The sequence below is a fragment of the Ascaphus truei genome, chromosome 1, assembly GCF_040206685.1.
Source record: "Ascaphus truei isolate aAscTru1 chromosome 1, aAscTru1.hap1, whole genome shotgun sequence".
NCBI lineage: Eukaryota > Metazoa > Chordata > Amphibia > Anura > Ascaphidae > Ascaphus > Ascaphus truei.
In genome coordinates, this window is record NC_134483.1 from 331,749,727 (window position 1) to 331,764,982 (window position 15,256).

Below are 15,256 nucleotides of genomic sequence, written 5' to 3' on the forward strand. Positions count from 1 at the left end.
ATACCCCTGCTGGTGAGGGCCGCGCGCGCTGCCGGACACAGCGGGTCCAAAGCCTTAGGCTCTCTTGGATGCTGGGGGCCTGTAGCAACCACACCATTTGCTGATGCCCAAATTCTCTATCTGCAACATGGTAACTTGGGAAACATTGTTGTAGTTGAAGTATTTCGATTTAATACCTGTTTCTAGAAATGTACTGCAGAACCCTCTAGACGAGAAGTGAATGGGTCCGCCATGTCCAGTCAGTTAGCTCCCACTTACCAATTGTCTTGGCCAATCACTGCTATCCATTGCACTTACTCCTTCCCCTATTACCTGCCAACATACTGTGGCACCTAGGGCTCTATATTAATAAGCCGATCCCACTGCCAATGGTAATATTCTGCAAACGTCTGCTTCGTGGCCTATTTAACAAGCCCTTAGATTGTAATTACTTTTCGGTAGGGATTCCTTTTGCTATGGTGTGCCTTTGTATGATGCACTTAGTATATTGTATTTTTAATGTATTTTCTACAGTGCTGCACGCACTTTACTAGAGCTATATAAATAAAAACATACAAATGTAGCCATGCTGTAAAATGGTTGCAGTCATCTCTCCTGCTGACAGTAAGGCCTGGTAAGTTATGGGCATGCCAGCAGTAATCATGGAGGTTTGCCCTCACACCCTGGTGAGGTGCCCTATGTATGGATGGGAGTGGTCACAGGCTCTGACTCCATGGTTAGTGATGTCAGAGTTGTGCCGGCCCCCAGAGGATACATAAGGCACAGCACTGATTCAAAAGTTAGTTGAGAGAAGGAGTTGCTGAGTGGTTAGAGGAGGAGAAGAAGTAGTTATGTTATAGTAGCTGAAGAAAGAGACTGTGACCAGGGACCTGGCACAGAGTAGATATTAAAAAACAGAAAAAATACTGTGCGCTACTATCTAACTAACTACTAGGATTTATAATATATGGATATACACAGTGCAGTGACTAAACCATAAAAATATGTGATAAGAGGTTATACCACAGCTCCCACAGTGAGATATATAAAAAATAAATAAATTATATCACATAACCGTGTTAATGATACGGGCGTCTGCTGCTATAAACACAGGGGGTGGCTCAGCACCCCACACACACTAAGAAAATGGAAACAAAAGAAAACAGCGCACAACGCCAAATGGTGAAGCAAGTTCAACAATATAATTTAAATTAAAGGGGTAATATATCTGCGTACATAATAAAGGTTGGTAAAGTGCATTTAGTGTGTTTCACATTGTTTACCACTCGGCAGCTGCTGTCAGGAGAGTCAGGTGCTTGCTTCTCTCAGCTAGTGCCACTCCGTTGGTTCTGGGGCAGGGCGTCAGTCTTTCGCTCCCAAGGGTTTTTTTGGGGGGGATTGGGTTTGGAACAGAATGTTCTAAGACAGGGCTGCACCACACGTGGCCCGCGGGCCACATGCGGCCTGCCTGGCCTCTCTGTGCGGCCCTCGATGAGATTAAAAAAACAACTTTGAAAAAAAAAAAACTTTGAAAAAAAAAAAACCCATTTGGCGTTGTGCGCTGTTTTCTTTTGTTTCCATTTACAGAGTAGATATCCCTGCGGGGATAGGGAATCCCTACATTAGGAGGATATTACCTTTCCAAGGGAAGTACGGTGAACAATGGAGGGCTAAATACACCCCATTGTGGAGGGCAGTTGGCCCGCCGTACCAATAAAGATGATTCTGATAAAAGAAACCCTCGTGTGTAAGTGTGGAGTGATTACACAGGGGGGCTGCACCACAGAGGAGTTCCTCACCAGGACTATCCACAAGCTCACGCTGTGATCCTGATGAGGTGGAGGCGCTGCACTGGATCTAGGTAGGACTCAAGCACACTACCTCAGCTGCCTGTCTGGGTTGGCACATCCCCACACACCATCATGCGGGAGACTCAGGAGTCCTGTAGCCAACAGGTGCACCACCAGACACTACACCGTAATGGGGACTGGTTAGACCACAGGGGCCAATATGAGATTGGGGGGGTCAGACCGGTTCAGAAAAACCGTTACATTTGGAGGCGCTGCTGAGATAAGTAGACCTGTCAACAGGACAGGATTTAGCTGGGCACACTGGGAAACAGGGAGAAGTGTCTGCTGCCACTTTGTGCTGCGTTGGGACGGAGCCGGGCTATAGCTGTCCTAGTCACCTTGAGGTAGTGCTAGTTGGTAGGATGCCAGAAGGGATAGCCTGTTAACGTGGTCAGGAATCCTGGAGAGGGTCTGCGCTAGGCTAACCAAGACAGGTAGATGTCCCAGTACTGCATGGAAGCCCCAGAGTACTCTAGCCCATTCGAGACCTCTTACCGTAGGGAGCACAGACTGGGAGGAAGGAGATACAGCAGACACTAGTGAGCCTAGCCTGAGGTAGTGCATACATGAGTCCAGCCTACATTAGGTACACATGGTGGTGCATCAGAAAAATCTTTATTGTACCGGTGTGGTGGCTGCCCCGCAGAGAGGAGCCCCATGTACGATAACCGTTACGAGGGAATGACGACCGCAAGAATGGAGGATCCGCGCGGAGCGGATAGTCCAAAATGGCGACCGGAGGTTGATTGGGGAAGCACCCCTGGCGTGCGCCCCGCTGGAGAGCAAGCTGTTGCTGACCTGTCTTTTACAAGCCTGCTCTGGAGTGGAGTGAAAGCTGTGGCCGCACCGTTTTGGTCCTGTCTAGGACAACGAGGTGCCACCCTGGAGGATTGTGTTGAGGACATTGCCATTGTAGCTGATGGAAAGGATTTACAAAATGGCGGCTCCCGCTTCCCTGGGAGACCGCGTGGGCCGATGGCGGACTATTCTGCAAATACACCAGTTGCAAAGAATTGGCCAGAAGTGGCGCCAACAGGAGAGCCCCGCCCACATGGGGGGTATGGCGCGAAAGCTGCGGCCGCGCCTTCTTGGACAGTGACTCATTCAGCCCCGGTGCTGAGTCAACCACTTTGTCTGTGGGACCCTCCCCTAATATCAACCAGGGGGAGTGGTTTCCAGCTATGCCCCGTGGGTGTGAATCCCGCGGGCCCAGGAGCCGGTGCGCTGACGGCCCCATTACCAGAAGTAGTTCCGGCAGCTGAAATTGGGTGCAAGAAAGAAGGATACTTTGCACGCAAGGCAGCTGAAAGGAAGCGATTGGAGTTGGTGGCAAAAGAAGAACCCCGCCCTGTTGGGGAAAAGCGCGCGAAAGCTGTGGTCGCGCCCTCTAGGACTGAAAGAGGTGCGGCCTCAATTAAAGGACATCCTATTCCCTTGTGGGACCCGCCCATAATCGTTACTCTTGGGGGCGGATTCCAATTGTGTCAAATGAGGGCAGAGCTGAACCAAGGAGTGGCTGACCATTCAACCCCTGTTGGTCACTCACGCGGAACCAGCTTCCAGGATAGACCAGTGTTACGAGTGGCTCCCACTAAGACTATGGCCTGCTCCCCAGATGTAAACCGGATGGTTTCGACCCAGCCCTACGCAGTACCCGACGGGGTACTGGTGATCCGTGTAGGGGGCGCAGAGACAGTAGTGGGCCTCTGCCTGCAATGCCGACTGCCCGGCGGCGCCATGGGCACAGCGGCGCGCTGTCCCCAGTGTGGCACCCAATATCTGTGGCCAATGCCCACCTTCGTGCCCATACAGAAAAATGACCCAGGGGGGAATACGGCTATGCTGTCCGCCGAGTCCCCGGTGCACTATGGACCAAGGGTACGGATCTCGAGGAGTGTGACGTGGTTGGTCCAGCAACCGACAGAGAAAAGAGGAGGCGGTCGCCGCGCTCAGCGACCCCAAGTACCCTAAGTGCGGATCCCTCGGACGAGGGACCCAAAGAACCAACAAGTACCCTGGTCTGGCCGGTGGCGGTGTCCGGTGGAGGGAATGGGATCAAAAGGCCACTTACCGGAAGTGACAGTGGACGGAGCCGGGTGTCACCGGTGGAGCCGAAACCGGAGAGGCGAAGCCCAGCTGTTCTCGGGACCGGCGGGTCCAGTGGTATCGGACGGTCCACGCCCAACCTGCGGACTGGTAAGGATAGCCCTTGTCCTTGCCAGGCTCCGATGCCATCACTCGAAGAGGAGAGGCTGTGCCAGGCCAGGTCGGCGCACGTGGACGCAGAGGGACTTCCGGATCTGATTGTGGAGGAAGAGATCCCGCATGGGGGTCCATCCCAAGATGGCGACGCTTCTGACTCCAGTGATGACGGCGTTTCCGGTAGAGGCGGCGGAACCAGCGGAAGCAGAGGGCACGCATCTCAGCGATCGGGTGGTGGTTCCCGATCGATTAAGAAGAACCGGAGTACGCGGAGACCGGAGAGGGGTGAGACGCCACCGGCGATACCACCGTCCGGTGTTACGGGACAATCCAAGGAAGGCGAACGGGTCGGAACCCCGCGGCTGCCGACTGCCTATCCCTACGCCCAACCCCACGCCCTAGGTAATGCCCCTGTCCCCGTCACCTGTTCCCGGGGATCATCATCCAGTGTGGGGGTGTCGGAAGGATCTTTGGGGGTTGGTGAGAACCGGACTGGGGAAAGACTGAGCAGCTTTGATTGCAGGGAGGGCTCAAAGGGAGGAGGACAATTGGGACAGTTATCCAAGTCCCGGTGGGTGCCTAAAGAGGCGGATATACCTGCTGGGGAGGACCCAAAACATGAGAGATGGTCCAGGCCCTGTTCTGTAGGGACTTCCAGGGTATGCTCCTGGGGAGGTACAGAAGAGGGAGATTCTCAAGAGTGGGACGAGAAGCCTAGGGAGACCCGTTGGTGGGCGCCCTTATTTGAGGGGTACGTGGGCTGGATGGACCGCACGCGGTTCTTGTTACAAACAGACAACATCGTAGATTACTGGTGGTCTAAAGGGGAGTTCACGCCCGCCGAGAGGAAAAAGGAGATGCAATATTGGTGGCTCATGATAGACCGAAATGAGATAGAACCCATGGGCCCTGGTATATTGTCCGACCCCGTAGATCCGGATGAGCCCCTATCATGGGTGTTACCAGGGAGAGCAGGGAACGCCAACCTAACTAGGAGTAGTAGGGCTGAAAGGGCGATCGTTGCAAAATACAAGTACTCCCATGGGTTGGAGTACCCGTATGTTCCTGAACCCCTCATGGAGGAGATCGAGGAGAATAGGGACAAGTGGTTAAGGGAGACCATAGAGGAGTACATGGTCAACAAAGGGGGTGCCATTACTGGTAGTAAGGCAGAAGAGAGGATAGAGCACCTGATAAGGGTTTGGAGCATTGGGAGAAGTGTATACAAACCCCGGGTAGTATACAGGCCTGAGAGGGGGTTGCCGCGTAGCTACCATGTGACTGTTCTGGACATGGGAGGACGGGAGGTAAAGAAACCTGACCCACGGCACTATTATTAGGAGGGCTCGTGGCTGCTGGTCAGGGCGTGCTTGGCGCGATGTGAACTGTTTTGTTATAATTACGAATCTCATGTATGATGTTCCATTTTACAGTGCTTCCTGACGAAAGGTACTGCAAATTTAGGTCCCAGCCGGGGTCGGTGGGATTCACCAGGGGGAGAATGTAACGATGCTGTAAAATGGTTGCAGTCATCTCTCCTGCTGACAGTAAGGCCTGGTAAGTTATGGGCATGCCAGCAGTAATTATGGAGGTTTGCCTTCACACCCTGGTGAGGTGCCCTATGTATGGATGGGAGTGGTCACAGGCTCTGACTCCATGGTTAGTGATGTCAGAGTTGTGCCAGCCCCCAGAGGATACATAAGGCACAGCACTGATTCAAAAGTTAGTTGAGAGAAGGAGTTGCTGAGTGGTTAGAGGAGGAGAAGAAGTAGTTATGTTATAGTAGCTGAAGAAAGAGACTGTGACCAGGGACCTGGCACAGAGTAGATATCCCTGCGGGGATAGGGAATCCCTACATTAGGAGGACATTACCTTTCCAAGGGAAGTACGGTGAACAATGGAGGGCTAAATACACCCCATTGTGGAGGGCAGTTGGCCCGCCGTACCAATAAAGATGATTCTGATAAAAGAAACCCTCGTGTGTAAGTGTGGAGTGATTACACAGGGGGCTGCACCACAGAGAAGTTCCTCACCAGGACTATCCACAAGCTCACGCTGGGATCCTGATGAGGTGGAGGCGCTGCACTGGATCTAGGTAGGACTCAAGCACACTACCTCAGCTGCCTGTCTGGGTTGGCACATCCCCACACACCATCATGCGGGAGACTCAGGAGTCCTGTAGCCAACAGGTGCACCACCAGACACTACACTGTAATGGGGACTGGTTAGACCACAGGGGCCAATATGAGGTTTGGGGGTTTCAGACCGGTTCAGAAAAACCGTTACACATACAAACACCTCTCTCCCTAAATTGTCAAGCATTGCAGACTGACAGTGTGTCAGAGAGGTTAAAAAAAATCAACACTGATGGTACTATGTCTTTTACAGTACTTATTTAATTACAAACCTATAGCTTCCTGTTTTACAGCATAAAAAATAACTGAAGAGACTTTTTTCCCCATTTGGTCGTAGGAAAATGGATTATTGCACATTAGCTCTCTTGTATTTAAAACACTGTACAACTATTTTCTTTATGCCCCTGTCAGTGATCACTGGAGAATCATGAACACACGTTAATTATTTGCAACTGGTGAAGTGGATCCTTTGGTGAATATAAGAATTGAGCCACATCCCTATAAAGCAGGACTGCGGTGCTGAACTTGTACAAAACAGAGATTGTGGCCCTGAAGAAAATCTATATTAATTACACTAAGATGAAGCATAGTAACTATATAGATCTTTTGTGATTATTAATACTCTACTATCCATTCATTTGAAATTTGAAAGCAGCCGTAACTACTTTTCTTATCAAGGAGTAACATGTGTGAGATTTATTACATGAAACATGACACTTTTCCTGTAATGGATATGAAAAGGAGATTATTGAAATGCATTCCTGAATCAGAGCAGTTCTATAAATTACCTTTGACAGGATAGAAAAAGACAGGCCTACACTTACTAAGTGGAACCATTCAACAAGACACCTTATAGGTCATTAAAGGTGCAAACTCACACAGTCAGACAGTTTTCTGTACCCTTATCTCACTTTGTCCTTATCAGAGAACTAATAAAGTTAAGGGGAGGTGGGGTCTTGCTGTACAAGCACTTGCTGAACACACAGTGACATCACACAAAAGAACGCTCTGGACTTGTAAGGAAGGGGCAGCATGACTTTAGGTCGAGGGGCCACCTGCCTAAGGAGCCGTGATGTCATACTAGGGGGAGGGGTTACGTAAGGGGTACTTATAGCAAGGCGGAGGTATCTTAGTATAGCCTAGCCTCCCGGCAGCTACTTCTTTTTCCTGGGCCTTTCCAGTGTCAGTCCTGTTAGGTGTAGGCAGTCGAAAGGTTAATTCCTTCTTTAGGCCCGGTGTGTGTGTTGCAGCCTTGGGTGATGTCATCAGCATCCAAGGGCGGGTCTAGCAACTGTCAGAGAATGTCAACCTGAGAGAGGGATACTTGTTGGTTCATCTATGGAGAGTGATAGCCAATCAGTATTCAAACTGTCTAGTTAAGGGTCAGGGTTACAATAAACAGCTCTCAGGTTATAAAAAGGCATTCTCCTAAATTAGCAGGGCCCTGAAAGATTCTACCTCCTCCTCTGAGGAGTGAACACCATCCAAGCCCTCCACCTCCCAAGGAGGAGGAGGGGTACAGCAGGCCTGAGAGGGGTTTAATGCCTTGCTCAGGGCATTACCTGTCTTTATAAGAGAAAGCCAAGAAATACACGTCTGTAATCTATAACATCTACCTGCAATAAAACCAAGAAAGACTGTCTCTGCTGTATGGAGGAATGTCAGTAGGGGCTCATCCCCTGATCAACCACAGAGGATCCCTGCTGGCTGGAGGCGCTGCACCTATGGAGAACTAAGGTAAAACCTGTCCCTCCTGTCCTGCTTCTCCCCACACCATCGCGGAACACTCAGTCCTCCTGTTGCCATCAGGTACACATCACCACACAGAGAAGCCAGGAGAAGGCGTACCCACCCCAATCTCACTTAGGGGTAGATGGGCTACATTAGCTTTCTCTTTCTTCTAGGATCTACAGGAGCAAAATCAGATTTTCCTGATTCCTGAAATCAATCAGTATTGGCTCCTGGAGGGAAGTCGCAGACCTACCTCAGAAGTATTTTAGTGAGGAAGGTGGTACCATTTCAGGTTATGGCAGCGACCTCCCAGAAGGAATCTGTGGAATGCGGTACCATGCCAGATTAGGCTTGGTTGGTTTGGTAGTGACCTTTCAAATGGGGGCTCTGTGCCATTTGGACTAAGGTACTGAATTGCTAGAAGTGCATGAGCTGGGGTTATCCCTCGAGTTGCAGTAGATATGGGCAGAGCAATCTGGCTGGGTCTCTAGTTGGGAATAAATATGATCTATATGTATCTGTTGTAATAAATGGACGGTGGACATTACTTTCTCCCAAGAATTTGTATGGTGTGTTTATTAAGAACGGGAGACGAGTCCAGCTCAAGGCATGGGTAAGTCAAGGGAAACTAAACACCTCCCAAGTCTATCTTTAAAAAAAGAAATAATAAAAATAATGATATCAATTACCCAGATCAGACCTCTAACACCAGGGTTTTTTACAGAGGCCCCGCGGTCCCCCCAAAGCATTTAAATGCCGGGGGGATCACTCGAGTCTTCTGTACCTTGTCTCCGATGGCGCGACGCCAGGGCAACGCGACATCACGACATGCGGCATCATTTGATGCCAGAGACAAGGTAAGAGGGTGGGGGTCGCCAGCAGGTAGGGCGGCGCAGGGGCAAAAAAGTTTGCGCACCCCTCTCTTACACGTCACTGGAATTAGTTTATGTGGGTCCTAGGAGGGATTGCCCCTTTAAAGCAGAACAACATGTTAAAAAAAAAAAAAATAGGTTTCAAGCGGTGGTCTCCAGAGCTGAACTAAACTGTTAATTTCTCTTACTGGTGTAGAGTGCTAGTATTTCTGCAGGTAGCAGCTCCTACGAGGCTATCAAAATGGCGGCGTTTAAATGTCCCACGTCATATGGGCCAATAGGAAGATGGGACGTCATTCCTTGCGGCTTCCAATTAGCCCACGTGACCAGGACATTTAGACCTGCAGAGAAAGATACCAGCACCTACTACAGGAGGTATGAATCCGGGAAAAAATGGGGTCCCCGGAGCTCAAATTAACACAGTTCAGCTACAGGGATCCCCTGCATCAAACCTATGACTCTCAAAAAGAAGATGTAAATGGGGGTATAAGGGGTCTACTGGTGCTGGAAGGTGCCTTGTGGCATAGCACTGCGTAGTGCATGTGGGTCACAATGTGTGAAGGAAAACGGGATAGAAATATCCTTCTTAACAACCTAGTGAAGTGCAATCATCGCAACACTGTGTGTTACTTCTGACTTAGGTTTCATTACTGAAGAACTGTTTAATTGGCTTAGACTCATTCTGAACAACAGAGCATGAAGTACTACAAATACCATGGAATATGCAATGCATGCAAGTGGTGGGTAGTTATGGGTTCATCCCGAAGTGGTGAATGCACAAGTGATTCCAAAATTGAGAACTACGGAGGTGTAGTTTTCTTTTTGTATAGAAGAGACAGGTCAGATTTCTACACAAAACAAAAAATGCATTAAAATGACCTTTATTGTAACAAGTGCGACAGCGCAGATCTTGTGCTGTTGAACAGAAAGCCCTATTTTCGTCAATGGCGCTTTGTGTGATATCGTCAGGTTGTCATTATCACACGTGATTGAATTAGGACCAATATGCCATAGTTAGTATAACTAAGAGGCTTATTCTAAATCTCTCCACCCTCCCCCTCCCAAGCAGCCAGTCGGGCTGTTTTTTTTTCCAAGACAAAATTTATCATTGAAGTTCCCCATCCTCAGCTTCGATGGATATAGAATTGGCCCCAAAGCAGGAAACTAAACACAAATTCCAATCACATGGATGCCAAATACAGTACTTTAATTTAAAATGTTTATTTTTAATGAAAAAAAAAAATCAGTACATACAAACAAAAAAAGGAAAGAAAAAAAAAGGACAAGGATCCTTTCCCACAATATTCTTATACGTCATGTTAAGTACTTAAAGGAATAACTGATTTGTAAACAGTCTTGTATGTTTAAACCTTCATTGCCTTAGGAGCCAGTCAATCATTGCACTGCAATTTGAGGCCCTCTGGCAGAAAAAGGGTTAAAATGACACTTTGTAGTCGACTATATACAAACATATGTACACCTATAATACATAAAATGCTATAATTTTATAATTTTAACAGTCAGAATTGATTCATCTGCTGCCGGGGAAACCGATAACCAATTATGTTACAAATGCAGCACAGATAACAGTCAGTGACAACAGTACTTTCTACTCTGCCACTGTTAGATAAAAGGCAGCTGTGATAGCACCACTAAAGTTATGAATATCCAAGTGGGAAAGGAGACAGAGGAAGTCACCGCGGGTCTTCCCAGCCACGCTTAGCTGCCGACGCTCACCGTTTACTGTGGGTGAGAATGAATGATGTCAGGAAGCTGGCACACTCCCCCCCCTGTATCACAGGATATCATTTCAGGCATCTGTGTCTCAGACCCCAAGACAGTAACAGGTGTGTTTGTACAGGTTTTAAATGGAGTTGTTACACCTACTCAATTTAATTGAACAGTAAATATTGCTGGATTTTTTAAATACAACATTTTATTCTTTCTTCTGATTCATGTGTTCGATTATTTTTATTTTCCATCAGATCACAGTCTGGAAAGCTATTTTTATTTGTATTTTCCTTTTTTGTTGCCAGATAGAAAATGGATGAGGTTTAATATTCTAGAAACGGGATTGATTTTTGAAATGCTTCTTTTACTAAAAAAACAAAAAAAAACAAAAAAGGGGGAGGGGGGGGCTTCAGCTTTATTACAGTAACCTAAGTAAAAGTGACATATCAGGCAGTACTGATGCTGGCAAACAAAGCATTCAGAAACAAATTTTTCGACAGGAAGCATTTTTGAGCTTGGCGTAACATTAGTTAATGATAATCTGGGAAACAATCAGCATCAGCAGTGATATCGATGACAGACTGCCTTACCTAGCAGTGTGCGGTTCTCTAGAGTAGTGTTTTGGGCAACTGCTTTACTGCCGGAGGGTCCTGGAATGGATTGCTCTGCAATGTGTTGCTGGGCCTTCCTGGCAGCAAAAGGGCTTAAGTTTATTATATCATAGTTTAGCTTCCCAGATTTATGTACATTTTGGGTGCCAATGAATGTGCTAGTGGCCGAGGATCATATTAGCCTTATGAGTTTCAATGTTTTATAAAGGTAGCATGGATCTGCAGATGCCAAGTACTGGCAGCAGAGCCAGTCCTCCAGTGAGACGCTTTGCTTGGGCTCCAGAGCCCTCTCAGCAAATTTCATCATTAGCAGTGCCCGCTTCATGTCGATCCAGTTCTGCAGGGCACAATGCAGAGCCTCCTCATGGCTAAAGGGCTGGTCTGTTAAGTCTTTCCTAGGACCCCACAACAGGCACTGAAGGATGCGCTTGGCTTCAGATATGCGGATACGTTTGATTGGATCAGCTTCCAGCAGTAAGTGGGCTAGATGCTGTAGTCCCCGAGAGTAAACAGAAAGGGAGGGAAGCGGGGGCAAGTCCTTCTGGCTGTACTCTTGCTCATGGAGGCTGGTCCGGACCTCAAATGGGTTTGGCTGGTGGAGGAGCTCGTAAATAAGGATGCCCGTCTGGAACTCGTCAAACTTTTTGTACTGGGAAGCAGCCATAATCTCAGGAGCCAGCCTGGCCTTATCCCTTCTGGGCTTGGAGTCCTCAGATCCAGGCTTATGTTTGGCTTTGGAGAAGTTGCTGACAATGAGCCTTGGTACATACTTGCCGTCCTTGATCTTGTCAGGTGAGGTCTGGCAGTGGACAAGCAGCAGATTTTGCAGGCAGAGGTCGCGGTGGATAATGCCATGTTCCTTCAGGTGCTCCAAGCCATTGCAGAGCTGCAGCAGGAGAAGGCAAACTTGGCGTTCATAAACCTCTGGATTGGCCTGATGGCTGGACACAGACTCCTTGACAAAGCCTGCAGTTGTGCAGAAAGGAACCTCCCGGGTGATCACCACCACACACTCCTCCTCAGTGGAGAGACTGCCAGGCTGGCCCTCACTGGCAGAAGGACCCTGGTATGTATCCAAATGATGTAACATGCTTGAGGGCACAGAGGCCACAAAATGGCCACAGTCCTGCTGGATGTTAAAGTGGACAGGTAGCGAGAGGCTGCAATATGATTGCGTTTTTGAGTCCTCGGTCTTACACATCTGTAGAAATACACAAACAGATACGCATTATAAATAGATTGATTATTTGATTGGCTTCTAGCTGACTGACCAAATGGCAACATATTATTGAAGACTGCTACTTTTTCCCCCCACCAATTGATTTTCTTGAACCTAAATGCTCTTATATACAAATGTTAATGTCGGAGTTAACGTGGGGCTAATCCAACAAAATGCCTATGAAAACAGCAAGCTATGGTATTCTATGGAATCTAATTATGGGAGTTGTACTATTTAAAATACTTAAAAACAAATTAGGTTAAAACAGCACAACAACAAATAGCACACGTAATACTAAATATGTCCCATTACAGCCTCTCACTCCAGACTCATGAAACAGTTCACAGCAATTACAATGAGTGAGTGGTGGATTACAAAGCAATGTGTAGAAAACCACAATGGAGGCCATAATTAGGAGTCTTTGAATAATTACTTAAAAAAAAAAAAAAAAGGGGAGATTTGTATATGTTGTATCTGTTCAAGTTTGTAAAGGGGGACAAAAAATAAATAAATATTTTTTTTTTTTGCTCTGGTGTGAATTAGGGTGCATAACCACTGCAATATATTGTACTGTAGTGGAGGGGTTAATATAATTGCACTGTGCACGGTGCCGACAGCTGTTTTTCAATCGATCTTTGTCCAAATCACACAGCTATCAAACGTATGATTATACAGGACTACGATTTGTGACTTTTTAAACTGCGGTTCCACTTACGGTGCCCCAACATTTGTTCTTCCTTTTACTAGCATGTAATAACTATTTCCCCTTCTTAACCCGATAATGTGTGACCCGAAATGTAGAGGGAAAAAAAAGTTAAATCATGGATCCTTAGCAATGGCCAACACTGTCTATTTACTAAAGTAGGATTGTGTCATTTAGCCTTGATGACTGATTTCTGTACCATTACAATACCTAACCAGTGACTTACAGAATTTTGGTTTGCAGGCTTTTTGGGGGATTTGTGAAAAAATACGATAAAAATCCCAAACGGTGAAACATTTGCCATACATTTATTTTTGCCAACTTCCGCAAATTTTTGCATATTCCAACTAATTCAAAACCCAATGGTGTCTTTTTTTACCAAACGCTAATAGACTCGGACATATTTAAAAAAGTGGAAGAATGCAATTTGTCATAAATTCATCCACCTCTAGTGCAACTAGACCAGTGGTGTTCAACCTTTTTTGGTTAAGGAACCCTATTATTATATTGTGACATTCTGAGGAACCCCAACCCTCTCTATTAGTGTGTCTGAGATCAGATGCATTGTAAGGAACCCCAACCCTCTCTAATAGTGCACCCGAGAGCAAATGCATTGTAAATTCTTCTGAATCTGCAAATGTCAGATCATTTCAAAATTGTGCAGGGAACCCTTTATGGATGCCCGCGAAACCCTAGGCTTCCTAGGAACCCATGTTGAAAAACACTGCACTAGACACTAAAACTAACTACAGGCAGTCCTCATTTTACAACGCTTCGCTTTACAACGAATGGCTTATCCAACGCTGTGCAGTGCATACCTATATTCATTTTTACAACGCCAAAATGGCTTATCCAACGCTCTTACGACCCTTTTTTTAATGTTGTGTGTGTGTATATATATACACATTCACATAAACAACGTTGCAAAGCGTCGTAAGAGCGTATATATATATATATATAATATTATACTATAGAATATATTATTTATTATGTTATATTATATATATAATACAGTATATACACTATATCATTTATGTGTGTGCTGCATATCTTATTGCCTGCATAAAATATTTGGTGTATTTTAGTGTTAAAAATGCCTTCAGGAATGGAACCTTTCATTTAAACAGTGTTCCTATGGGAAAACGTGTTTCGCTTTACAACGTTTCGCTTAACAACGCCATTTTGAGTAACGCATTGTGTCGGATAACCGAGGACTGCCTGTAAATCAATACTACTTGTATATTGAACATTATTAGTTTTGCTTCTAAGTGGTGGTGGTGCCGCTTTAAAGGAGAAGCCCAAACGACATGTTTAAAAATAAATAAATAAAATAGGTTTGAAGCATATGTTCAGCTACGGGGACCACCTGCTTCCCGAGATACTTATCTTGGAAGAAGATGATGCCGGTAGCAGAAAAAGCTGTGCTAGTTTTGGTTCTCGTAGCGGTGGCTTAAATGTCCCAGTGGACCAACAGGAAGTCATGACATCATTCCTTGCAAATTCCTATTGGCCCGTGTGACAGGGACATTTTAAAACAGCAGTGTACCAGCACCCCCTACGGAGGTAAGTATCTCAGGAAGCAGGGGAGTCCCCGGAGCTGAAATCAACACGGTTCAGCTGCAGAGACTCCCTGCTTCAAACCTATTTTACAAAAAACAGATACTGTCGCTTGGATTGACGCTTCTACATAAAATTAGCAAATCTTTTAAGCAAATCAATGTTTTTTTATTCACACTGAATTGTGAAACAAACAGTAGTAAAGTAGAGGTAGTAGTGAACGGGTCAGATGGTTGAGCTCTTTACTTTATTACAATACCACTTTAAATTGATTAGCTTCAGTGCAGACTTCAGGGAGTGATTCTAGTAAGATCTATGTAGCCAGCTGTTGAGGGTAAGAGGTTGATGAGTATTGGTTTGTGTGAATAGCATGGCTGTAACACACTGTACTAAACGCTATCAATTATAAATGCATTTCTGTAACCTACTGCAGAAACCATTATTTAATGAGCAAAGGTTGATTCAGCAACTATTATGTACTGTACCTAAAACACACTCTGCAATGTATTATTTATGGGGGAGTCAACATTAAATCACCTGTAATTACATTATTGGTAGTCAGTATTCTACAACTATCTTCTTTCTCTGTTGAAAGATCTCATCAAATTTGTCTTTGGAATAGCTATCCTTTTATGTACAGGATGAGGAGCAACTAATGTGTGCTTA

The 15,256-nt window shown here is 46.3% G+C and overlaps 1 protein-coding gene across 1 annotated transcript in view; it reads right to left on the minus strand.

Annotated features, from left to right (window-relative positions):
* Nucleotides 1–9,991: 9,991 nt before the first annotated feature.
* Nucleotides 9,992–15,256, minus strand: part of PRAG1 (PEAK1 related, kinase-activating pseudokinase 1) — a 36,177-nt gene continuing 30,912 nt past the window's right edge. The window contains exon 6 of the mRNA XM_075607506.1: nucleotides 9,992–12,312. Within this exon, the coding sequence (XP_075463621.1) occupies nucleotides 11,284–12,312 (1,029 nt within the window). The 3' untranslated portion in view covers nucleotides 9,992–11,283. The remainder of the gene's footprint in view (nucleotides 12,313–15,256) is intronic.